General features: G+C 47.5%; 1 protein-coding gene across 7 annotated transcripts; it reads left to right on the plus strand.

The window, feature by feature from the left end:
• Nucleotides 1-403: 403 nt before the first annotated feature.
• Nucleotides 404-23,964, plus strand: GGT7 (gamma-glutamyltransferase 7). Of its 7 annotated transcripts, none has more exons than XM_043604699.1 (15): nucleotides 404-627; nucleotides 6,853-7,088; nucleotides 7,454-7,605; nucleotides 9,524-9,641; nucleotides 10,492-10,559; nucleotides 10,816-10,889; nucleotides 11,202-11,398; nucleotides 13,410-13,497; nucleotides 14,992-15,119; nucleotides 15,292-15,380; nucleotides 17,032-17,181; nucleotides 17,299-17,416; nucleotides 18,110-18,247; nucleotides 19,401-19,493; nucleotides 23,215-23,277. In XM_043604699.1, the coding sequence occupies exons 1-15, from the start codon at nucleotides 459-461 to the stop codon at nucleotides 23,275-23,277; spliced, it is 1,881 nt and encodes a 626-aa protein (XP_043460634.1). In that variant the 5' UTR covers nucleotides 404-458. The 7 variants fall into 7 exon arrangements, with proteins under 7 accessions (XP_043460634.1, XP_043460631.1, XP_043460628.1 ...); XM_043604696.1 differs by lacking the exon at nucleotides 23,215-23,277 and adding an exon at nucleotides 22,272-22,971 and having other exon boundaries at nucleotides 10,684-10,889; nucleotides 19,401-19,500; XM_043604693.1 differs by having other exon boundaries at nucleotides 405-627; nucleotides 10,684-10,889; nucleotides 19,401-19,500; nucleotides 23,215-23,964.
• The last annotated feature ends 170 nt before the right edge of the window (nucleotides 23,965-24,134 follow it).

Raw genomic sequence — 24,134 nt, forward strand, 5'->3', positions numbered from 1 at the left:
CTGATACTCAAGAAGATTAAATGTCTTGCCTAAGATGACATGGTTTATAAGTGGTAGCACAGGGAATAGAACCCAGACAACTAGACTACAGAGACCCATTCCTCTCCCATTTATCCCTCCCTCTCAATTCCTGCCATACCATCACCACCATTATTTCTCTCTCCAAGTATCCTTTCAGAACCACATCAAAAACTCTTAAAATGATGGTAAATATTCAGATTCCAGAGACCCCATCCCAGTCTATGATCCCACACTCACACTGCCCACCTGCAGGTCGACTGCAGGCTGACAGCGCTAGGTGGAGGAGGGGTGTGCAGTCAGACCCTACGCCCGCGGGGGTTGTGGTGAGGCGCCCCCTCCTGGCTGCCCTAGAGCTCAGGCCCCGCCCTCCCCCACCCCCCTCGCCCCCGCCGCACCACTTCCGGCAGGCGCTGCGCTGCTGGGGGGCGCGGGCGAGGATGGCGGCGGAGAACGAGGCCAGTCAGGAGAGCGCCCTGGGCGCTTACTCGCCCGTGGATTACATGAGCATCACCAGCTTCCCGAGGCTGCCGGAGGACGAGCCGGCGCCCGCGGCCCCTCTGAGGGGCCGCAAGGACGAGGACGCCTTCCTGGGAGACCCCGATACCGGTGAGGCCCGCTGGCCCAGTCCCTGCCCCCTGGGACGTCCCTGGTCCTCCTTCATCTGCGCGGAGCATCACCTCCAGTCTCCATCTCCCTAATTGATCCCCTTCCTCCTGGACCCCTCCCTTCTTCTCCCTTGTCTCTGTTAATTATCTAGTGAGATTGGAGATGCATTTCTGCTTTGGAGGCTTAGGATGCGACAGGGAAGAATGATGCCAGGGATTGCAGTAGCAGGGATTGGGGTTATCTCTTGGGAAGAACCAACTAAAAAGGAAGGAGTTTTGGAGGGAGGATGCTAAGAAACAGCTGTGATCACCCAGAAGAGGCCGTTCTTTAGTCACAGAGAACAGACTGCAGCAGGATGGGTAGAGGCTAGGTCTTGGGAAGAACTTCCCACAGCCAAGGATTGTGGGAAGGAGAGACCTTAGGGAGCAGCTGAGGATCTCTTCATGTCCCCGGAGGGGTACAGAGGGCATGATTCCCGTCTGTTTGTGAGGGCTAGGTATTGGGAGACAGGGGGATGGACTGCATGACCTCTCAGAGTCCTTGGAGACCAGAGTGCCTTCTCTGCCTTGTGGATTACCTCACCCCTCCCGGAGCCATGGATCAGGCCAGGATGTTAGTAAGGTACCCTGCCCCCTAGGAAGCAGGCTCCAGAATTTTACTGTGTTCTTGGCCCTCTGCAGGGACTGCAAGGGGCAAGAGTAGGGACGGGGGAGACCTGAGGGCCAAGAGGTCTCTGAGCATTTCTTCCCTAGGGCTCTGCCTCCTATCCATGTGGCCCAGCTCTATCTTCCTCTCCATTCTTCATCCTCCATCCCCCATCCTTCTTTCCCTCAACGTCACTTCCTGGCATTAGAGCATCCTTCTGCTTAACTCTGTCTTCCTCCCAGTGCCTGCACTTGAGCCCTCTCCCTTACCAGCCTGGCAGGCAGATCCTGCTTCTCTGACCCATCCTTCTCCAGCCTGACCCTTCTGTAGCTATTCCCAGGCTGAAAGCTCCAAACTCTCCCTCCTCCACAACTTCCCAGTCATCTGGCCTTTACTCACAGCCCCTGCCAACCTAACTAGACTGTACCCTACCTGGAGGGGGAGGCTTATGGACATCACATGTCCAAGCTGCAGATCAAAACTTATTTTCCAGAGGGAGTAACCCTGGAATCAGGAGGTAACAGGAAGAGTAATGGGAAGATGTGTCCTGGTGGATAACAGCCTGAAACTATGTCCTTTATTCAGGGGTCAGGAGTGCCACTCCTGATCTCAGCACTGGCTTGACTCTGTATGACAGTGGGCAGTCCTATCCTGACCTGGGCCTTAGTTCCCTCTTCCAGCTCAACTGGGGATGTCTATCTCTCTTAACCTAGAGATTGGAAAACCCCTGACATGTTTTCTCCTAGCTCCCTATAAATGTCTTAGCATTTATCAAACCTGTGATTATTTGAGCAGTCATGTGATTACTCCATATTTGTAAGCCCTATGAGGATGGGATCGTGACTGTTTTGTTCACCATCCTTTCTCTACCATCCGGCACAGTGCTAAGCACTAATAAAAATTGTTGTATGAATAAATGAATGAGAGAGATCTCAGGATGAAAGACTAACAGGGGAGGGAGTACCTTGGGGAGTTAATATAGATTCTGCCCTCATCTATACAAAACTCCAACAGAGACCCTTGTCACCTGAGTTTCTTGGAACCTGCACCTTATGCCACACTTGTACACTAAAATTCCAAGGACTCTTACCATCATACCTATGTAGTCATTTCAATGCTTTGTCTCAGAGCACAACTTCTAGGCCCCAAGGCTTCTTTGGCCAGCTGGACTAGCCTGTTGGCTAACATGATCTCCTATGTTATTAACCTGGTGGTGCCACTTACTGGCACTGCCCCATCCTCTTAACCAGGACCTTGGTTGTGCCCAACTAGCCTCTAGCCTGCCACTCCCCAGAACCAAGTGCCAGGTACCCTACAACTGACCCTGGAAAAAGTAGAGCTAAATGGTGACCACTCCAAGGTTGGGGAAATTCTTGACTCTCTCCTGAGCTTCAGGCCCATGTGTTCCTCTTTGTCGCAGGCATCTGCCTCTAGATGTCCTGCAAGTGCCTGACTGTCAGCATGATCTATGTTGAATTTATCATCTCTTCCCCATACCTGCCCTTCCCCCAATGTCATTCTCAATTAGTGACACTGCCATTCGTCCAGTCTCCAAGGTAGAAGCCCAGGAGCTACCCATGATTTCCTTCCTTCCCTTTATTTCCAAATGGTGATCAGATGCTCTCTGTCCTTCCAAGTATCTTGCAGGTTCCATCTCATCATCCTGCTACCACTACTGTAGACTAAGCCACCATCCTCTCTTACTTGTATTACCCATAGGCTTCTAGCTACTACCTGCCTCTTCCTCCTCTCTGCCTCCCCAACCCCAATCCATCCACTACCTTGAACTTCTGTCATGTCATTCCTTGGTTCAAAAATCTTTAATGATTCTGCCCTTAAGGAATAAGCAAGCCAGAGATGAACTCAGTTTCTAGCCAAGATATCTTTCCTGAGCTCTAGACTTAGCAAGTCAACTCTGTTCAGTATTCTTTTGTCAGAAGCTCAGCTAAAACTGAGCTAATCTTAAAAGAGAATTTTATTTGATAGCATAACTGAAAAATCCAGGGATATGGGGCCTCAAGTATAGCTGGATCAAGGCACCTAAAAAGGAATTGGCTTTCATCTTGTGGGTCAACATGTCCTCAGCAGCAACAGGTTTACCCCGTACTATCTTAGCAATCTAGGCAGAAAGAAGGCTTTCCTCTTTCCCAATGGTTCCAGCAATAGAACTAAGTTTTAGTCTCATTGAACTGGTGCTGGTCACATGCCTGTCCCTGAACCAGTTACTGTATAGAGGTACCTGTTCTGATGGGCTAGACCTAGGTCATATACTCACTCTGGTCAGGAATGAGAAAATGAGGAATGAGAGAAGGGAGATGGTATTTTCTAAAAGAAAATTGAATGGAAATGGCATCTAAGCAGATAAAAATCAAATGCCTACTAGGCCAGTTGCCTCCAGACAACTGCTAATGTCCCACAAATTCAGAATCACCAAAATTAAACTCATCATCTTTCTCCCAAAAGACTTATGTCTTCTGATTCCAAACTAACCTTTTCCCAGTGTCCTGCTGTTGCTCTTACATATCAGTAAAATCAATGGTTTTATTGCCCTAGTGCTTACACAGTAAAGTATTCAGTAAATATTTTTGTTGAATAAATGAATAACTTAATGATTGACTGGTGGAATAAAAAGTCTTGCATGAATCTATCTCTAATGAAACCATATCACCTTCACCTCCTGGTCCCTCATAGCTGATTGGAGAAAACATATTTAAGGACAAGCATCAACTAGAATTAGCTTATAAGGTTGGCTTTTGAGTGTGGAAATGGCTCCTGCCTTGTGGAGCAATGGAAAGGAGGTTTTGAGTTACTCTTGCTTCTGTCATTTATTCATTTTATGACCTTAAGTGGGCAGCGTCATCTTTCCCAGTCCCAAGTTTCCTCATCTGCAAAATGGAGAGAATAGGCCTATCTCATAAAGTTATGGGAATGCTTCAGTGAGGGAATGTGTATAAAGAGCTTGGAATATAGTCAGCATCAATAAATATAAGTTCAAAACCATTTCCTGCACTTCTTTTGAAACCTCCAGGGACCAAGGAGAGTTCTGTGCCCACAGTAGGTATTTAACATCTGTTTGTTGAATGAATTCCAGTTTTATTTAAAGACTATGTGGTGCTGGTGCTGTGGAGTAGAGGCAAGCATGATCAGCTGAGGGAGGCTTCCAGAAGACAAGTTTCTTTTTTTGAATAAAAAATGTAAAACAAATTACATGTGTATAGTAAAAAAAAAAAAAAAAAGTGAAGAAAAGTAAAAGTTCTCTTCTCCATTCCTATCTGCCCACAATTTTTCCTTTTTATTTAAAAATATATGGGCGTTCCTGGGTGGCTCAGTTGGTTGAGCATCCAACCCTTGATTTTGGCTCAGGTCATGATCCCAGGGTCTTGAGGTCAAGCCCCACATTGGGCTTCTTGCTGAGCATGGAGCCTGCTTCTCTCTCTCTCTCTCTCTCTCTCTCTCTCTCTCTCTCTCTCCCTCCCTCCCTCTGCCCCTCTCCCCAGCTCATGTGTGTACACACTCTTTCTCTCTCTCTACAAGAAAACAATTTTCAGGCTCTGTGCTCACAGCACAGAGATTCTCTCTCTTGGCCCCTCCCCCGCTTGTTCTCTATCCCTCTCTCAAAATAAATAAAAATAAACTTTAAAAGAAAAAGATTTTTAATTAAAAAATAAAATAAAAATAAAAATATATGTATTGATTTAGGGGTGCCTGGCTGGCTTAGTCAGTGGAGCACGAGACTCTTGATCTCGGGGTTGTGAGTGTGAGCCCCATGTTGGGTGTGGAGATTACTTAAAAAATAAAATCTTAAAAATATATTTATATGTATTGACTAAAAAAAATACATATATGTAATAAAAATTTCAAACAAGAAATTCTCCCACCCCATCTCATTCCTACCTTCAGTATCTTTCCCCAGAAGTAACCACCATAAACGTTTTCCAAAAATTATCTATATATGTATGTGGTTTCTTATTTACACAGAAGAGGGAAGTATGGATTCTGAAGGGCCTTGAATGCCTGGTCAAGGAGCTTGGATTTTCATCATGTTGACATCAATGAACCATGATAGTATTTTAAACAGGAAAGTATAACACTTAGTTTTCAATATTATCCCACAGACTTTTAAAGTGGTTATCCTCCTAGTGCATAGTAGGAGGTGCTCACAAAATATTTATTGAATGAATGAACTTTTTAAAACACATTGTACATACAGCAAGGGTATTAAGGCCAAGGTACCAGGTTATTTTTTTACTGTTCACAAACACCCAGGACCTATAGGCCATTTAGAGAACTGGTTTCAAGGCTAATATGACCCAAAGGAGGAAAACTATGGGATGGAAGAGGGCCTCAGCCCTGGCCAATGTGGAAGGGGGATAGAAGTAACTAGAGGGTGCCTGGTAGAATCATCTCATGGAATCCTTATGCCCATTTTGGCCAGTTAGGGGTTAGCTCCATTATTAGGTGAGGAAAGTGAGGCTTGTGGCTTGAAGGGACTTACTCATAGTAAGCCAGCAAGTAGTAGCTTGCTCCACTCTTATAGTCAGTCCTCAGATTCATTCTCCAGATAGCCAAGGAATCTTTTTAAAACACAAAACAGATGTCTTCAGTTCTTTCTTAAAACTCTGCAATGGCCTCCCATGGTTCTTAGGATTAAATCCAAGCTTCTCACTAGGCCCACAAGACCTAGTGCACCTGGCCTAGCCTCCACCATACCACTCTTTCCCCTTGCTCGTTACATCAGAGCCACTCAGGCCTTGGTTACTTTTTTCTAATGTACCAAGCTTATTCCTACCTTAGGGCCTTTGTGCCTGCTGCTCCTTTCTAGAACACTCCACACACTCACCCCTTGCTCTACATATGATGGCTAGCTCCTTCTCATCCCTTAGTTCTCAGCTAAAAAGTCACCTCCCCTGAGAAGCCTTGCCTGATTTCCCCAGCTAAGCAACCTTCAACGTGCACCATTATTCTCTACCATTTCATCCTTCATAGCACTTGCCACAAGTTGTGATGATATACTCCTTTGTTTGTTTATTTTCTTTTCTTTCACTGGTCTGTGAACTCTATGAGGGCAGAAACTGTTTATTCTTTTCCCCTGTATTGAGCAGAGGGCCAGACCCATAGCAGGCCCTCCATATTTGTTGAGTGAGTGAATGGGTAAGCCAAGCAAGTTGGAAGCCAGGGCCTGTTCAGTTTATATAGCTACCTCCTTGCACAGAAAGCTGGCCCCAGCTGGGGCAGGATCTAGTTTCCAGGGAGGGCTCAAACCCCTTGCACTCCAGGAAGTATTCTTTGCCCTAGGCCCTGGGTCCTGGGTCCCTGGGTGGGTCTCGGTTCTCAGGAAGTTTCGCCTAGGGCCAGACATCCAGCTTCCTGCTGCCTAGATGGGGGTCCCTGTCTTTCCAGCCGGGACTGCCGCTTCCCCCTTTTGGGGTGCATTGGGGAGATGCTAAAAAGGGTGAGCAGTGCCGTCTAGTGGGGTTTGCTTGACAGGGGCGGGGAGAGGGTCATGCAGAATAGCCCCGCCCTCCAGGCGGGCAGGGCCAGGTAAGAGGTGCCCAGACCTACCCGGCTGCCACCCCACAGACCCGGACTCCTTCCTGAAGTCTGCGCGGCTGCAGCGGCTGCCTTCGACGTCGTCGGAGATGGGCAGCCAGGACGGGTCGCCGCTGCGGGAGACACGCAAGGACCCGTTCTCTGCGGCAGCGGCCGAGTGCTCCTGCCGCCAGGACGGGCTCACAGTCATCGTCACGGCCTGCCTCACTTTTGCCACGGGTGTCACTGTGGCGCTTGTCATGCAGATTTACTTCGGGGACCCTCAGGTGAGGGGGTTTCGTGAGTGCCAGAGGGAGGGAACCGAAGAGGAGGGAGTGAGGAAGTTCTTGAGGAGACCGTGGGGATTGCGGAATGGCTGAGTGAAGGAGGAGGTCAGCAAATGGAAAGGGGAGAGGACAGTGACATGGGAGAGGAAGGTCCCAAAGGGAGGGGCTCAAGGTATGAGGAGGACAGAGCCAGGAAGGCACCTAATCAGGTGAGAGGCACTGGAGGCAATAATGGAAAGAGTCCTAGGGGACAAGAAGGCAGGCCTCGCACCCCCAGCCCCTGCGGAGATTCTGGGGTTGGTGGAGGTGCCTTAAGGGGGCAGGGGTCTCCTACTGCCCCCACCTAGAACCCTTTCCCTTCCCAGATCTTTCACCAGGGTGCCGTGGTGACTGATGCTGCCCATTGCACATCGCTGGGCATCGAGGTGCTCAGTAAACAGGGATCTTCCGTGGATGCCGCTGTGGCAGCAGCGCTGTGCTTGGGGATCGTGGCTCCACACAGTTCTGGCCTGGGCGGGTAAGGAGCTCCCAGCTGTGGAGGTTGGGTTCCCCCAGGCCTCCTTCTGTGTCCTGGTATGTAGGCCTCACTAGGGGGTCTTTCGGTTTCACTAGAGGGGCAGCTAGGCCCCAACTCCTTGCATTTTGCCTTTCTACGTCCAATTTTACCCCTTTCTCCTTACCTGAGTCAGAGGAGGCATTTTCAGAAGAGTTTTGTTTTGTTTTTGTTTTGTTTTGTTGTGTTTTACTTTGTTGTAACTAGACTTTTGTAAACTACTCTGGTGGGGGTATACTGTCACTAGTTAACACAGGGATACTTTAATTTTCGGGTTTACAAATCCTTAAAACAAATCCCTGTGAGCATGGTTAAGCTATGGAACCTCTATCTTCCAAAAATATACCCCAGGCTGAGAACTCTTAAAGTTTATTTATTTTGAAAGAGAGAAAGAGAGAGAGCAGGGAGGGGCAGAGAGAGAGGGAGAGTGAGAGAATCCCAAGCTGGCTCCCCCTCTGTCAGGACAAACCCATGTGGGGCTGGAATCTACAAACCAAACCATGAGGTCATGATCTGACCAGAAATTAAGAGTATGAAGTTTAATCACCTGAGCAACCCAAGTGTCCCCAGGCTAAGAATTCTTAAAACAAAGATTACAAACTGGCCACCTATGGGCCATACCAACACACAGACTAGTTTGTTTTCCACACTTAAATTTTTATTTTTTTTTAATGTTTATTTATTTATTTTGAGAGAGAGAGAGTGGGGGAGGGGGCAGAGAGATGGAGAGAGAGAATCCCAAGCAGGCACAGAGCCCAACACAGGGATGGAACCCACAAACTAAGAGATTATGACCTAAGCCAAAATTGAGGGTCGGATACTCAACTTACTGAGCTACCCAAGCATCTCCCACACTTAAAGTTTTTAAAATTTGTTTGCTATTGTTCAGGGCACCTGGGTGGCTCAGTTGGTTAAGCATCCAACTTCAGCTCAGGTCATGATCTTACGGTTCATGAGTTTGAGCCCCATGTCAGGCTCTGTGCTGACAGCTCAGAGCCTGAAGCCTGCTTCTGGTTTTGTGTCTCCCTCTGTCTCTGCCCCTCCCCCACTCACGCTCAGTCTCCGTCTCTCTCTCTCAAAAATAAACATTGAAAAAAATTATTTTTTAATTTGCTTGCTATTGTTAAAAAGTTGAGAATTTTCATAAAAACCCATATTTCCAACATCTCTTTAACAATCAGGAGCCTCAGTAACACTGGGCCCGCATTCCCACATGGCTACAATTGTCTGGAGCTAAATAGCATGATGGGGCTTGTGCTTTTTACTTGGCCATAATTCCTGCCACTCCCTATTGTTTATCTCTCCTGCTTTCTTTATTATGTTACTTGGCTGCAGGCCAACCGTCTCAGATGCAACTTCCATCTCAGATGGAAACAAGTCACAGAAAAGGGACAAGCTGACAAAGTCCGTATCTTGGCTCCTGCAAGACCAGCCCTGCAGGCCCTACCAAAGAAATTCCCCTTTTGGTTGTATACAGTCTATCCTTACATAATTCAGTCCTGGAAGAGGGAGCAGAGGCATACCATGGAGGCAGGTGCAGGAAGCTGGCAGGGGTCCAGCTATGGTCTAAGGTGGGGGCAGGGGGTAGAACATCTTGCTCTTCCAGTCTCTAGGGTTTCCCTAATCAGGGATTAAAGTCTCCAGTAACAGGCTAGACGAGGTCCATGGTTTCTGGGTCCCCAATCCCCTTGATTTCACTCCCCCACCCTCTTACAGAAGCTGAGTCTCTGAATCCCTGCTGGGGAGAGAGCTCAGACATCTGACTCCAGATGACAGATTTAGCCCACAGATTTATCCATCACCACTGGGGATTGAAGGGTGGCAGGTTAATTGTTTAGAGGGGTAGCATCTTATCAACCTCCCCCTTCTGTGCCTCTCCCAGTGGCGGCGTGATGCTGGTACATGACATCCGACGAAATGAGAGCCACCTAATTGACTTCCGGGAGTCTGCACCAGGGGCCCTCAGGGAAGAGGCCCTGCAGAGATCCTGGGAAACCAAGGTGGGGATGCTGGTGAGAAGAGAGAGTCCGGGGGCGTCTCCCTTCACTGCCCTTCTGCTAACCGAAACATTACTTTGCTGAGTAATTACAGTGGAAATGAGAAAAAGAGTTAAGCAGGATGCTCTTAAGGCTATGAGGAAGAGAGGCAGCTCCCAAAATAAAATAATGAACCAAAAGATCTGGATGGTTGATAATAGGCAATACAGCAACACCTCACTTCTCTGGTGACCTCACCTATCTGGAAACCTGAGCAGCCTGAGACATCGCAAAGTTCCTGCACTATATCTCATACTTCCCATTCTAAGCTTGTTGACTATAACTTTCCCAGCCCACAACCTATTGGAAAATTAAAGAGGAACTGCTAAAGGCAAACCCACTATCCACCGAGAGCAAAGGAAAAAATAGAAAAATTTGGAAAAATAGTTATTTGGTGCAGTGACAAAAGCCAAACACATGCCTGAGTTATCACAGCTGAGTAATGGTAGTGTGATAACGAAAAGGTTAAATGAAAGTCCCTTGTCCATTACTTTAAAAGGCAGGAGTAGATATAATCCAACAGACAGGTTTCTGTCTAAATTGGTTATGTCTTGGCTCTTAAAAGGGTTTGCTTAATTTATAAATCCCCCAACTATGCTAGATAAAGGACGCCTTTCTGCATTTGCTGATAATAAGTCAGGGAAATGGGAGGGATGCCTGCCGGGGAGAGCTTGTCCCTCCTCTGGGATCCTTGGCCTGTGTCTTTCCCCTGTGCCAGCCCCCATCCCTGGCTTGGGGCTCTGCGGAGTTCAGCCCAGCCCCCCGCTTCCAGTGACCTGGTCTCCTCTCTCCCTCACCTGCCCGCCTCGCCCAGCCTGGGCTCTTGGTGGGGGTCCCCGGAATGGTGAAGGGGCTACATGAAGCTCACCAGCTCTATGGCAGGTAAAGACCCTCCCTCTGGGGACCAGGGGCCCCTGCCTGCATCTCTCCTTGGGTGGCCGTCTCCTACCTTCCTTGGATTCTTTCCTTCCCAACTCCACCTCCTAATATCCCCTTCCCTTGCCAGGACTCTCCTTCCCAGGAACCCCCTTGCTCTTCCAGTCTCTGGGTTTTCCCTAATCAGGGATTTAAGTTTCCCCCAGGACCCCTCCTCCTCCCCCCAGGACCTTCTCCACCCCCTGCTCTCCGGCCCCCCCAGGCTGCCATGGTCCCAAGTCCTGGCCTTCGCAGCAGCTGTGGCCCAAGATGGCTTCAACGTGACCCATGATCTAGGTCAGTGGGGCCTGGGGGTTGGGGGGAAGGCATGAGGTTGATGGGAAGGGGAGAAGAAACCTCTGAGATTTGGGGCCCAAGCCAAAAAGCACCTCTCTTCCAGTTTGCTCCTTTGGCTCCCTCCCCACCCATCCTACTCTCACAGGGATGCAGCCTCAAATGAGGGGATCTGGGAAGGGCCCATATACAACCCCCCCCCCACCTTCCCCATAACAGGCTTCTGGGGGGCCAGAACTATTAGGGCCAGCCAGTCAGCCACTTCATCTATGGTGCATCTCAGCCCGTAGCCCAGCCTCCTGTCCCTGCTTGCAGCCCGAGCCCTGGCCGAACAGCCTCCGCCCAATGCATCTGAGCGTTTCCGTGAGACATTCCTGCCATTGGGCCACCCGCCACTACCTGGCTCACTGCTGCGTCGGCCTGACCTGGCTGCAGTGCTGGATGTGCTGGGCACCTCTGGCCCCACCGCCTTCTACGCAGGAGGCAATCTTACACTGGAGATGGTGGCTGAGGTGAGCATGTGGGGAGCTCCCCTTGCCCTGAAGGACCCTACTGCAGGAGTATTCTTCCCCTTCCTTCCTTCTCGGTCTTTCTTTCTACATATATTTACTGAGGATTCCATTTACTTGAGATTGTAGAATAGACAAAAACAATCTCTGGTGGTAAAAATCAGATTAGTGGTTGTTTGGGGTGAGAGCAGTTAACTGGGATGCAGCACAAAGAACCCCCTGGGATGAGAGAACTGTTCTGTCTTGATTGAAAGAGGTACCTTTGGGCCCCCCAGGGCTGGTGCCAACCTGTGCAGAGTCTTGTCCTGTCCCTCCCAGGCCTGGTGGAGACTCAGGATCAGCCTCAGCTTCCCTGAGCCCTCAAGCTCACCCTGCTCTTAGGTTTTCTAGGGACTGAGGGAAACCCCTCCTTCACTGGTGACTATCAGGACTTACCAACCAACAGAGACTCTTAGTCTGAGGCAGTAATGGGTTCTGAGAACTATTGTCAGTAGTTAAAAACTCCTAATGGAAAATTATGTTCAAGATGAGGATACACACCAACTCTGTGATTCTGTCATCTGTACCATTGGAGTGATTATATGTATCTCTGCCATATAGTTATGGGAATTGAATAGATGTGTCATTCATTCTACATTCATAGAGTGCCTGTTCTGCGTCAGACCCTGTGCTGGGCACTGGAGGTATGGTTATATGATAGATGCCCATCTCAAATGGACTTAACTGGGAAGTCCAGCAGAATACTGGCTTTAGGTCTGCTGGGTCCACAGCTCCATCTACATTGTCAGGCCTTGGTCTGTCTGTCTCTCTGTCATGACTCTACTTCTGTTTGAATTCACTCTCTATCAGATCCTTTCCATACCTACTCCTCACCAGCCATCCTTCCAGCAAACCATCCCAGAGAAAGAGCATTTCTCATTCCAACAGTTAAAGCAAAAACCTCCAGCTTGTATCTCATTGGCCTATCATAGGTCTCATGATTATTCCCAAACCAGTCACTGGCATGGAAAAGGAATGCTCTGATTAGCCAGACCTGGATATACTGGAGAAGGGGATGAAGGAGACTCTAACAAAGACCATCAGAGCTTTAAAAGAAAAAAACACCAAAGTTGAGTTTAAAAATTTGACCAACAAAGGAACACATATGATGTGTGTGTCATTCAATGTGTAGAACTTCAGTGTGTAGTTCACCAAGGGTGGATTAAAAGTCAGGGGTTTCAAATACTAAAACTACAAAGAGAGAGAGAGAGAGATTGAGGATTCCTAGTGGTTGTGCTAATTTAGGAATGAAAATTACCATGCTGGAAAGGATGGAATGAGCCCATAGGTTTGTTGGTTCATTGGTCAATAGATGCTTGGTTACATCCAATGAGGGTCATTCCTACCAGAATCATCCAGAGTTCATGGTTTTGGAGTAGCTTTCGTTAATTGTAGTGAAATGAAGAATTCAGTTTTGATATCTGTAGGCAAATTCTGCTTTAAGTAGAAAATATTCCTTTAAAAAAATAATCTCTGCACCCAATGTGGGGCTTGAACTCAGGACCCCAACAAAAGTTGCAGGCTCTACTGACAGAGCCAGCCAAGTACCCCAGAAAATGTTCATTTTATATAGGCAGAGAGGGTAGTATGTGCAAGGCCATGGAGTCATGAGTTCAGGAACTGTAGTTCACTCAGGTAGCTGTACAGAGGTCACTGGGGAATAGCAGGACATGAGGTGGGAGCATTGGACAGGGACCAGGTCACAAAGGGCCTTGAATGCCAATCTAAGGAGGTCGTTCATAGAATGTCTGGTACATAGCAGGTGCTCAGTGGTAGTGCTTTTCCCCCTTTCTTTTCTGTAGGGTCCCGAGGGCTAATGGGGTCCATAAAGGCCATGATGGAAATTGCAGAAGGCACAAAAGTTAGAAACATCTGATATGTCTTTGATTCCAAGCATATACCATAGGCCAAGCCCATATGCTTACACTGTGGAGTGTGGATCACAGCTGTGATGGGGTCATTCTCTCCCCTCTAGGCTCAACATGCAGGGGGTGTCATAACTGAGGAGGACTTCAGCAACTACAGTGCCCTCGTGGAGAATCCTGTGTGTGGCGTCTACAGAGGTGACCTCTCTCCCAGCTCTCAGGGTCCCTGCTCAGGAGAAGCCTCCCAGTCCATGGCCACCTCCTTTTGGCCTAGAGATTCCTCCCCATTTTACAGGAGAGAAACTGAGGCAGTGAGCTGCCTGGCCAGCCAACTGTTGAAGGAAGCCAGAGCCAGCCCACCTTCTGAAGTAGTCATGGGGTCAGTTACCCCAAGTATTTAGGATATGGGGAGGGAGGTCTGGCCAAAAGTTCAGGCCTGGAAGTTGGGGTTCTGGCCATAAGTTTTCTTGATTTGGGCTCTATGTTGCCTCAGCCCCACTCTCACTGTTGTGTACTTCCTAAGAAGAATTCCTAAGGCCAGAGTCCATCCAAATTCATATTGAACAAACCTTTGAAGACAATTATAAACCTGTCCCCTCATTGTGTCAAAAGGAAACTGAGGCCCAGGGACAGAATGGAACTTAACCTGCCAAACTCAAAACTAGAGGAATCCCAAAAGCCAAGCCTATGATGTGGATGAAATCCATGTTTGCTGAACCCAAAGTGGTGGTTTCCTGGGTCCCTCAGAAGGTTCTCAGGTTCTCTCCCCTCCTGGAGGTCTGGATCACCTGGAACCCCAGGAGGGGTTACCTCTGAGTTCAGGTTTCCAGGCCTCAATTTCTAGCCTGATTCTTCTACCAGAGGTGGTAGTGTATGAAGACCTGGGTTTGAGTACTAGCTGTCCCATTAACCTTGAACAAGTCACTTCCCACTGTGAGCTGTGGTTCCCTCCTAAAAATGGAGATAGTACCCTTGAGGGGTGCCCATGAAGATTTGATGAGGTGTTATCAGAAGCTGCCCTGATCAGAATGGATGCTGAATTCTTATTTGATTTTACAAATCTCCTCCCCAGCCTGGGTTCTCTTGCCAATGCCAGTACCTTGAGATTGTCTCCTACAAACTTGGACCAGCTGCCTCTCTGTGCCTCCGTTTCCTCACCTGTAAAATGAGGATGATAACATTACCCATTGTGGGGGTTAAATGAGTTAATCAGTTAATGTTATATGTCAGGTATTATCATTATTCCTTTGATGTCCAAACATCTAATAACAGGGGCCTCAAATAGGAAGAGGAGATTGCTGCTCCCAAGAAGTTTTAGGGGTGGGACCATGATGGGCCCTGAATAGTATCCTGGTCTGTGGGAGGAGCTAAAAGAAGTTCTGGACATCTGGACACCTGTCCCTGCTCTGCCTGCAATGTGCCTCTGGGCAGACTACAGTTCTCTTGAGCCTTAGTTTCCTTGTGCAGAAGAGGAAACTGAAGACCAGTGTTCTGAGTTGGAGTCCTGGCCCTGCCCTTGACTTGCCATGTGAACTTGTGTGGGTCCCTTTGCCTCTCAATACTTTGCCTCTCAGCACAGTTTCCCTGTCTGATGAGGAGTTCAGTGCAGGGGTCTCAGCCTACGTGATGGTGGGATATGGAGATGCCTTGACCCCTCCCCTGCCATCTGGTCATTTCCATTTTTTTTTCCAGGCCACCTGGTTCTCAGTCCCCCACCCCCGCATACAGGGCCTGCCCTCATCAGTGCTCTCAACATCCTTGAAGGCTTCAATCTTACCACCCTGGTGTCCCGGGAACAGGCTCTTCACTGGGTGGCAGAGGCAAGGCCGACCCCTCCACCCTGCCCTGGGTCTTGGTACACTGGGAGTGGGGGGATGGGTTACTGCCGTGGGGCAGGACTAAATCACCTCCAGGTTTTCTCACATGAGGATCAAAAGTGTGGGTCCTGGGAGGAGCCTGGCAGCCTCTTCCACACCCCTATTATATTTTCAGACCCTGAAGATTGCATTAGCCCTGGCCAGCAGACTGGGAGATCCTGTCTACGATTCTACCATCACTGAGAGCATGGATGACATGCTCAGGTGGGTCCCAGGGCAGGACCCTCAGGGCTGCAGAAGTGGTGGTGGATGTGAGGAAAGGATCAGATGAAAAGCAGCTGGTAAAGCAAGAAGACCTGGAGTCCCAAGTCAATTTTAGCTTAGCTCCAACTCATAGTGTGACCCTGGTTGCCTCACCCTGCACCTACCTCAGTTTCCCCATCTGTACAATGAGTTGGCCCTCAAAACTTTTTTTTTACCCTAGCAGGGCACCTATTGGGGCCCATCTGGGCCCCCTTTAGAGTGGAAAAAGAAAGCCTAATAACAATGAAAAATCTCCAAGCAATTACTGGAGGTGATGGGAATTTTTACATTACACATACATTATACACTATAATGTATCCACATTAGCAGCATAATATTGTAAGACTGTGGGTCCTGGTCAGACTGACTCAGTTCAAATCCCAACTTCACCATTCACTAGCTGTACAGGATTGGACAAATTTAAATTCTGTAAGTCTGTTTCCACAAGGGGGCCTGACAATAATGGTGCCAACCTCATGAGGTTGTGGTACAGATTAAATAAGGTCATACATGCAAAGCACTGAGCACATTGTCTGGCACATAATAAGTATTCAACAAATATTAGTAGTAGTAACTGGCAATATGAGTGGGTAAGAACGGTTACTATTTAATTGCTACTATACCTGACCAAAAGGCTAGCTAAGGAAAAAACCAGAAACCAAAAATATACTTAACATAAATTTGTTTTATTACTCAAACAGCTCTATGAATTAAGTTGGAAACAATGAAACTAAATGAATAGCTTATAATTAAAAAGCAAAAAGAGCAGCAACCAAAATCAATAAGCAGTTCAAAGCCATAAGAGTGAAGTCTAAAAACAAAGCCTCTCTCCCCTCACCCAATCCACCTGAAACAAAGCCCTCTCTGCCTCTTCTGTGCGGCCACCAGCCTTTATGGTTGAAAACTGAATGAAAATCTTTAATAATCCTTAGTAACTTGTCATTCTCTAATCAACTACAATAACCAAACCAACACTTATTAAGTAAGAAACCCTCTGTCAAACTTTAAAAAGTCTGGAAAATTGCATGTTGTTTTCAATTTAGCTCTAACACACACACACACACACACACACACACACCTATATTAAATTCATTCAAGTAATTTCATCCAATAAATAGTTACTAAGGGTTTATATACCAAGTCTTCCCCCACAAAATTCTAATAGTAACTAAAGATCCCTGTATATAAAACTCTCCTCTGACTAAACTCTTAATAAAACTTCAGTTCCAAACTAAAAACATTAGATTAAATGAATTGTTTGTTCATTCGAAACAAATATTATGTGAGCATCCACTATGCCCCAGGTACTTTCAAGAGGAGGATTAACTGAGTAAATGAAGTCAAGTAACTAAAAGACTCTTGGTTTAAGCACTAAATAAAAGTTGGCTCTAGGAGGGAATCTGAATGACACCTAAATAAATTCAGTCAGTCCAATAACACTTTCCTGGATATTTCCCATATGTTCAGAATAAGAGATTCTGCTCTCATAGACCTAATAGTCCAGTGGGGGAGGCAGACATTAATCAAATTGCACAAACAGGCATCACAATGTGGTAGGTGGGGTGTAATGAGAGCCTGCTGTGTATTCATCTCCTGCCCCTTGTCTTTTCAGCAAGGTGGAAGCTGCGTATCTCCGGGGCCACATCAATGACTCCCAGGCGGCTCCTGCTCCACTCCTGCCTGTCTACGAGCTGGATGGGGCTCCCACGGCTGCCCAGGTGCTGATCATGGGCCCTGATGACTTTATCGTGGCCATGGTCAGGTATGCCAGCTGAGACTCAGAACCTGGCACTGGGGATCGTCTGGACCAGGAAGGTTTGGGGGCTGGATGGGGGTGAGGGCGGCCTCAGGGCTCACATGGCCCAACCTCCACCCCCAGCTCCCTGAACCGGCCCTTTGGCAGTGGCCTCATCACTCCCTCGGGGATCCTGCTCAACAGCCAGATGCTAGACTTCTCCTGGCCCAACAGGACTGCTAACCACTCTGCTCCCAGCCTGGTAGGGCCTTGCTTCCCTCCTCCCCTGAGAACCTTGAGGCTAGGTAGAAAGTGTAGCAGTATGACTGTGCCTCCTTCCCTACTTCCTCTAGGAACTTCTACTAGAAAGGAACCCAAAACAAGGTGTCCACTTCATTCCCAGCCCAAGTCTGGAGCTTGGAGCCTGGTGGGCCTGAAGAAACTTCATCCCATTCTGTCCTTGTCTCACTATATGACCTAGGGAAAGTCTTGCCCCCTTTCTTGGCCTCAGTTTCTTCATCTGTACAATAAGGATATTAGCCCCCATTTGATTCTTTGGCACTTTTCAGCACAATGGTTTACAATTGTGGGATGCTGAGCTGATGGGGCTCAGCCCTCTTGTTGGTCAAAAGAGGAAAGAGATAGGAATTATGGTCTAGTTGGAGGCTAGTATTCTTACATCCTGTGAGCTGGGGCCCTGGCAGGATGAAGACAGATAGAGATGACCAGGGTGTAGATTATCCTGTTCTTCCTCTTGGCCATCTTTCTTGGCTTGGTCCCCTCCCTTGCCACCCATCGTAGCTCCATAGCAATTCAGTGGGGCTATGATCCACCTTAGTTATCCAGGAACCCTACCCATTTCACAGACAGCAAACTGTGGCCTGGGAAGGGACCAGTCCCCCATGAAAACTTACCCCACCTCTTATCCCCCTGTGGTCTCGGTCCTCTGACACAGGAGAATTCGGTGCAGCCAGGGAAGCGACCACTGTCTTTCCTGCTGCCCACTGTGGTCCGGCCGGCAGAGGGGCTCTGTGGGACCTACCTCGCACTGGGGGCCAATGGAGCTGCCCGGGGCCTCAGCGGCCTGACCCAGGTGAGGTTTCCTCCATGGTAGGCCCTTTGTGGCCAGCAGCCAAGCTGTGGCCTGGACTGTAGATGTGCCTCATGTCTCTGTCTTGTTCTCATCCCTAGCTCAGCAAACATAGGCCAAGGCTGCTTTGTTACAAGTTCATCCTGGATACTAGGGACATAGGCTATGCTGAGTTACTTAGCCAAAATGGAGCCCTGAAGCTCCCTGTCTTCCAGGTTGCATAGAAAATCATGGGCCAGTGGAACTGAAAGGTGATGTAGCATCTGGGCTGCCTTGCCTAGGTTCTGTCAACCTCAAGTCCCATGATGCCTCTACTCAGCATCTGAAGAGATAAGCAACTCTCTTTAGGGTCTGATTTTGAAAGGAAGGACCTACAGTTCTCCAAAATGTCTCACAACAGTTACACAGATGTTTTAAGCACCTGATATATATGCCAGGCACATACTTTGGCAGGTAGTGAGTTAATTAGCCTGAGCTTTGGAAGCAGACAGCCCTGGGCCCCAGTCCAAGTGCTGCTAATTTCTAACTGTGTGATCTCCGGGAATTCACTTAACCTCTCTGAACCTCAGTCTCCTCATATGTAAAATGAAGATAATAACAAGAGAAAACATTTATGGAATTCTTACTAAGTGCCAGGAATGGTGTTACATGTGTTAATTCTTTTAGCCTTCTCAACTTTGGAAGGAATCCTTATTTCTACTTTGTATATGAGGAAACTAAGACCCAGAGAAGTTAAGAAGTTAGGTCCAGTTTACTAAGAATGGGCAGGCAGTTTGGTTTGAGAGCCTACCCACACAACCACTAAGCTAAAAGTACTCACATTGTGCCCTAGACTATCCCCAGCTATTAACCCTGTCCTGGCCAGGGAAAAGGGAGGAGAGCCCTGGGCTGGATTATAGGAGACTGACTGCTAGTGGTGCCTTTTCCTTGGCTCTCTCTAAACTCTGGAGTGAGTTACTTTCCCTTCCTGGCCCTCAGTTTCCCCCTCTTTGAAATGGGGATGGCCATCACAGCCCTGCCTCTCTTCTGAGGCTGTTCGGATGACACCCCTAGTGTAAGGTTTCTAACCAGAAGTCCAGCTAAGGAGTGAGACCTGGGGAGTCCTGAATCCCCATCTCTGGGGCAGCCCTGACTTCTATCTCTTGGCTGCCCACAGGTTTTGCTGAATGTCCTGACCTTGAACCGGAACCTGAGTGACAGCCTGGCTCATGGCCGTCTGCATCCAGACCTGCAGTCTAACCTTCTGCAGGTGGACAGTGAGTGCACAGCAGAGATCCCCAGGGGGTGGGCAAGGAGCTGGGTGGAGAAGGGGTCTCCTCCCAAGGGTTCCCCCACCTATACCAGCATAACTCCCTGCCAGTGAGTTTGGTTTCTTCCAATGAACTCCTTTGAAACAGTGAAAGATCTGGGGATTGGAACCAGTTCTGTCATTTCCGGGCTGTGCAGCCTTGGGAAATGCATGTCTCCACTCTGAGCCTCAGTTTTCTCATTTGTAAAATAAGATACAGTTGTTCAGTCTGCAAACCATTCATTCAGTAGTTTGTATTGAATACCTACTGTGTGCCAGGCATTATGCTCAGGATACAGCATTTACAGGCAGACAGGAAAAGAAATAATCAAAGAAATATGAGAAAGCAAAATAAATGCTCTGCGGGCTGACATATAGGACTGATTTGATAACTTGAGAAGGCTTCTCTTGGGTGACATTTCAGCTGAGATCTGAAGAGTAAGAAGGAGCCCCACCATGCAAAGAACAGGGGCGGGTTTTGTAGGCCAAGGGAACAGATGCAATTCAGGGCAGGAGTGGGCTCAGCATGTCTTAGGAGTAGAAAGGAGACTGGGGTAAGTGCAACTGATGTGAGGTCAGAGAGGCAGGCAGAGGCCACATCATGGACCTTATAGGTTACGGTGAGAAAATGGACTTTCCTTTAAGAATGACTGGGGCTTAATTGTAGACACAGCTTATTTTTTGTTGTTGTTTTTGTTTTTAATTTTTTTAATGTTTATTTTTGAAGGAGAGAGAGAGAGAGAGAGAGAGAGAGAGAGAGAGAGAAACCAAGTGTGAGTGGGGGAGGAGCAGAGAGATAGGGAGACACAGAATCCGAAGTGGGGTCCAAGCTCTGAGCTGTCAGCACAGAGCCTGATGCGGGACTCAAACCCACAAGCTATGAGATCATGACCTGAGCTGAAGTCAGACACTCAACCTACTGAGCTACCCAGGCGCCCAAACATAGCTTAATTTTGTAAGTGGGAAAGTATGTGCAGGTTTGAGGAGTTTTTATTACAACAGACAATGTATTATACAAGTCCAAAAGGGATAGAGTATTGAATAAGACATGGTCCTTGCCTGCATGGTATTATCATCCCCATTTTACAGATAAAGAAACTGAGGCCCACAGAGGTTATAAAGTAGTCAAAGATCAGCAGTAAGTGACAGAATTGAGATTAGAATATATACCTGGCTGATAACAAAGACTCTGTTCTTTACTGCCTGTCTCCTAGAGTGAAGCACATTAGAAGCCACAGACCTAAATCCTCAGCAGTCACAGCCTGTGGTTTGGCTGGTGACACTCTGGATCCCAAATGATGATAATGAGGCTATCCCAACTAATAACTTCTGGTGTCTATTGAATGTGAGGCTGTACACTAAGTTACTTGAGGGGGGGCGGGGGTTGGTTCATCCTACCCACCCTTGAGAGGCTTATGGTCTATGACAGGAACATGAGGAGTAGGCTTGGCCAAAGGAAAGTTCATCCGCTGGGGTTTCTGGGAGGCTTTATGGAGGAGGTGACAACCGACTGGGCATTGGAGTAGGAGCAGGAATTTGGCATGTAAGGATAAAGAACCTTCTGGACAAATGGGCAAAAGCCAGAAAGAATGGTTCAGAGAGCAGCCAGGAGGCCTGCTGGACTAGAGACATTGTTTCCTAAACTTAAGAATATCCAGCACCTTCTTGAATTTCGCCATATTTGTACACCATCTAAACCATTATTTACATATGCATATCTATACATGTACTTCTTTTTCAGCGTAAGTGTATTTTAAAGGTAAATCTCATATCATAATCACAATTGGAAAAAATAACATCATTTGCCACAAATAAAAGGTAAATAGCTATAAAAAGTCAACTGTTTTTAGATTTTAGGTGGATATTGTTGCCCCAGAAGGCATTGTAGAGATGTTAGAGGCTGAAATATGGAGAACAAACATAGGGTTACTGGAGGGGTTGTGGGAGGGAGAATGGGCTAAATGGGTAGGGGACATTAGGGAATCTACTCCTGAAATTGTTGCACTATATGCTAACTAATTTGGATGTAAATTAAAAAAATAAAATAAAATAAAATAAAAAGTGTTAGAGGCCAGGAGTTCCTCAGTGGCTCAGTCGGCTAAGTGTCCAACTTCAGCTCAGGTCATGATCTCATGGTTCATGGATTCATGGATTCGAGCTCCGCATCAGGCTCTGTGCTGACAGCTCAACAGAGCCTGGAGCCTGCTTCAAAGTCTGTGTCTCCCTCTCTCTCTGCCCTTCCCCCGCTCGCACTCTGTCTCAAAAATAAATAAACATTGAAAAACAAAAAGAAATGTTAGAGGCCATACTAAAACTTAGTCCTTGCCATTATCCAAAGGATTAAAAGGGACCCATAAAGGAAATACATTTCTGACTCAGTGATTCAATGCTATTCAGTGTTGTATCTTTACCTCAAGAACTACCCTAGATTATCCCATTTGAGGAAATAAGAAAACCATATCTTTGTTGAGGAGCCGTAGTAGGTGAGGTTACAGGGCTTATCATGGAGGTCCATGTTAAGAAGCATGGTTTCCATCCACTTGAGTAGAGGTGGGATAGACCTGATATGTTTTACATAGGGGAAATGGATTGAAGAGGGGAGAATTTAAGTTGGAGAAACAGAAACAACTAGGATAATGGGCCAGGCAAGAGATGGTGAGGACCTGAACTTATGTAAGAGGGTGGGGATTTCTCCATTTATCCAGTAAATACTTTAACATTTTCTATGTCTTCACCCAGTTCTAGGCACTGAAGATCAATAGTGAACAAGACAACATCCTTGACTTCAAAAAGCTTATAATCTAATGGAGAGAGACCTAGTAAACAAACAAACAAACAGGTAGCAATAAGCACTTTGAAAGAAAATAAAGCAAGGTAAAGATGACAGGGCTGCTACTTTAGATAGCGGTCAGGTAAATTCTCCTTGAAGATTGGAATGAAGTAAGGAAGCCAGTCTCATGACTATCTAGGAGGAGAACATTCTAGACAAATAGAACAGCAAGTGCAAAGCCCTGAGGTAGGAGCATGTTTGGCCTACCTGAGGGCAGCAAGGAGGCTAAAGCAGAGGTAAGCAAGGGAGAGAGTAGAAAGAAGTGAGGACAAGAGTTTAGAGAGGTAGTGAGGTCCCAGATGATGTTGTGCCTTAGAGGCCCTGGTAAGGACTTTGGATTTTATTCTAAGAGTCATCAAAGCTATTGGAAGTTTTGAGAAGGGGAGGTGAGTGGTCTAATGGTTTAAAAGGATTCCATTTACCTGTATGAAAGCAGGACTGGAACCAGAAAGACCAGTCAGTGGGCTATGCAGTAATGGCTGCATCCTGGCTATCGTGGCAAGTGATGATGGCAGCTTGGCCTAGGCCGCTAGAGATGAAGAGCTCAAAGCCCTTTGTGCAATGTTAAGAATGACCGTTATGTTATCGATCACATACTATATGCAAGGCTCTGAGCTCTGTGCTTTCTGTGTATTATCTCCTTTAATCCCTATAACAATGTCGTGTGTTGTTTTCATATAATCCGTATTTTATCCATGAGGAGGCTGAGGCTCAGAGAGGTAAAGCAATTTGCCCAAGGTCACGCAGCTCCTCAGTGGGGCATCCAGGACCACGACTCGGGTCTGACCACAGGACTCCTGCGCCAGTGCTCTGAACACTCTGAATGTGTATATGTTGGGGGGTGGTTTTCAGGTGAGTTCACAGAGGAAGAGATTGAGTTCCTGGAAGCCAGGGGTCACCATGTGGAGAAGGTAGATGTCTTATCCTGGGTCCATGGCAGCCGGAGAACCAACAACTTCATCATTGGTGTGAAAGACCCTCGGAGCCCAGACGCAGCTGGAGCCACCATCCTGTAGAGCAGCAGGGTGGGGTGGGGGTCTCTGCTCCCCACCTTTGCATGTTCTTAGAGTCCCTCCTTCTCCCAGGTTTGGTCTCAGGGGAACCCCAGGGATGCCCCAGATCATGGGCCAGAGGGGATGCTTAACAAACCCTATCTGAGAGTAACTGGAAAATTCTCTATCCAGAGGCCTGTGGTGGTGGTGGTGGTGGTGGTGGTGGTGGTGAGTGTCAGTGTCCACAACCAGGCAGACAGGGCCTTGAGGAGTCAGACTGTCTGCCTCCTTTCCTTCAGCCATGCTGGCCCAGAGCTTAGGGATGTGCTTGCAAAACCTTCTCAAGGGTCCTCACAACCCCAACATCTCCAATCTGGCCTGACCTGGACCTTGTCTTCCAGCTCCCTTCTCCTGTCCCCAGCCTCATTTCTTAAATGACTAGGATTTTTTAAATGGACCATCCTGGGGAGGGGGTGCTCCTCTCTTCCTCCCACCAAGTTGAGGTGGGGCCTTGCATCTGGGGGTTCCCAGGTTGTGGGTAGGGGTGGGGGTGGGGACGAGCTCAGGGGCTTCTATTTGCAAAGGGGAATTAAAGAAGACTATTGCTTAACCATGGCTCTTGATTGATTTATATTTGGCTATGTTGGGAGTGGGAGAAAGTGAAATAGTACAAAAGCAGCTACAGCAATTTGTTTACTATTTGTTTCCTAAATTAGATATTTTGGGTATTTCCTTCATATCTTGGTTAAGATATGAAGCTTCCTGATTTAAAAACTTACT

This window comes from Prionailurus bengalensis, chromosome A3 (assembly GCF_016509475.1).
Source record: "Prionailurus bengalensis isolate Pbe53 chromosome A3, Fcat_Pben_1.1_paternal_pri, whole genome shotgun sequence".
Taxonomy (NCBI): domain Eukaryota; kingdom Metazoa; phylum Chordata; class Mammalia; order Carnivora; family Felidae; genus Prionailurus; species Prionailurus bengalensis.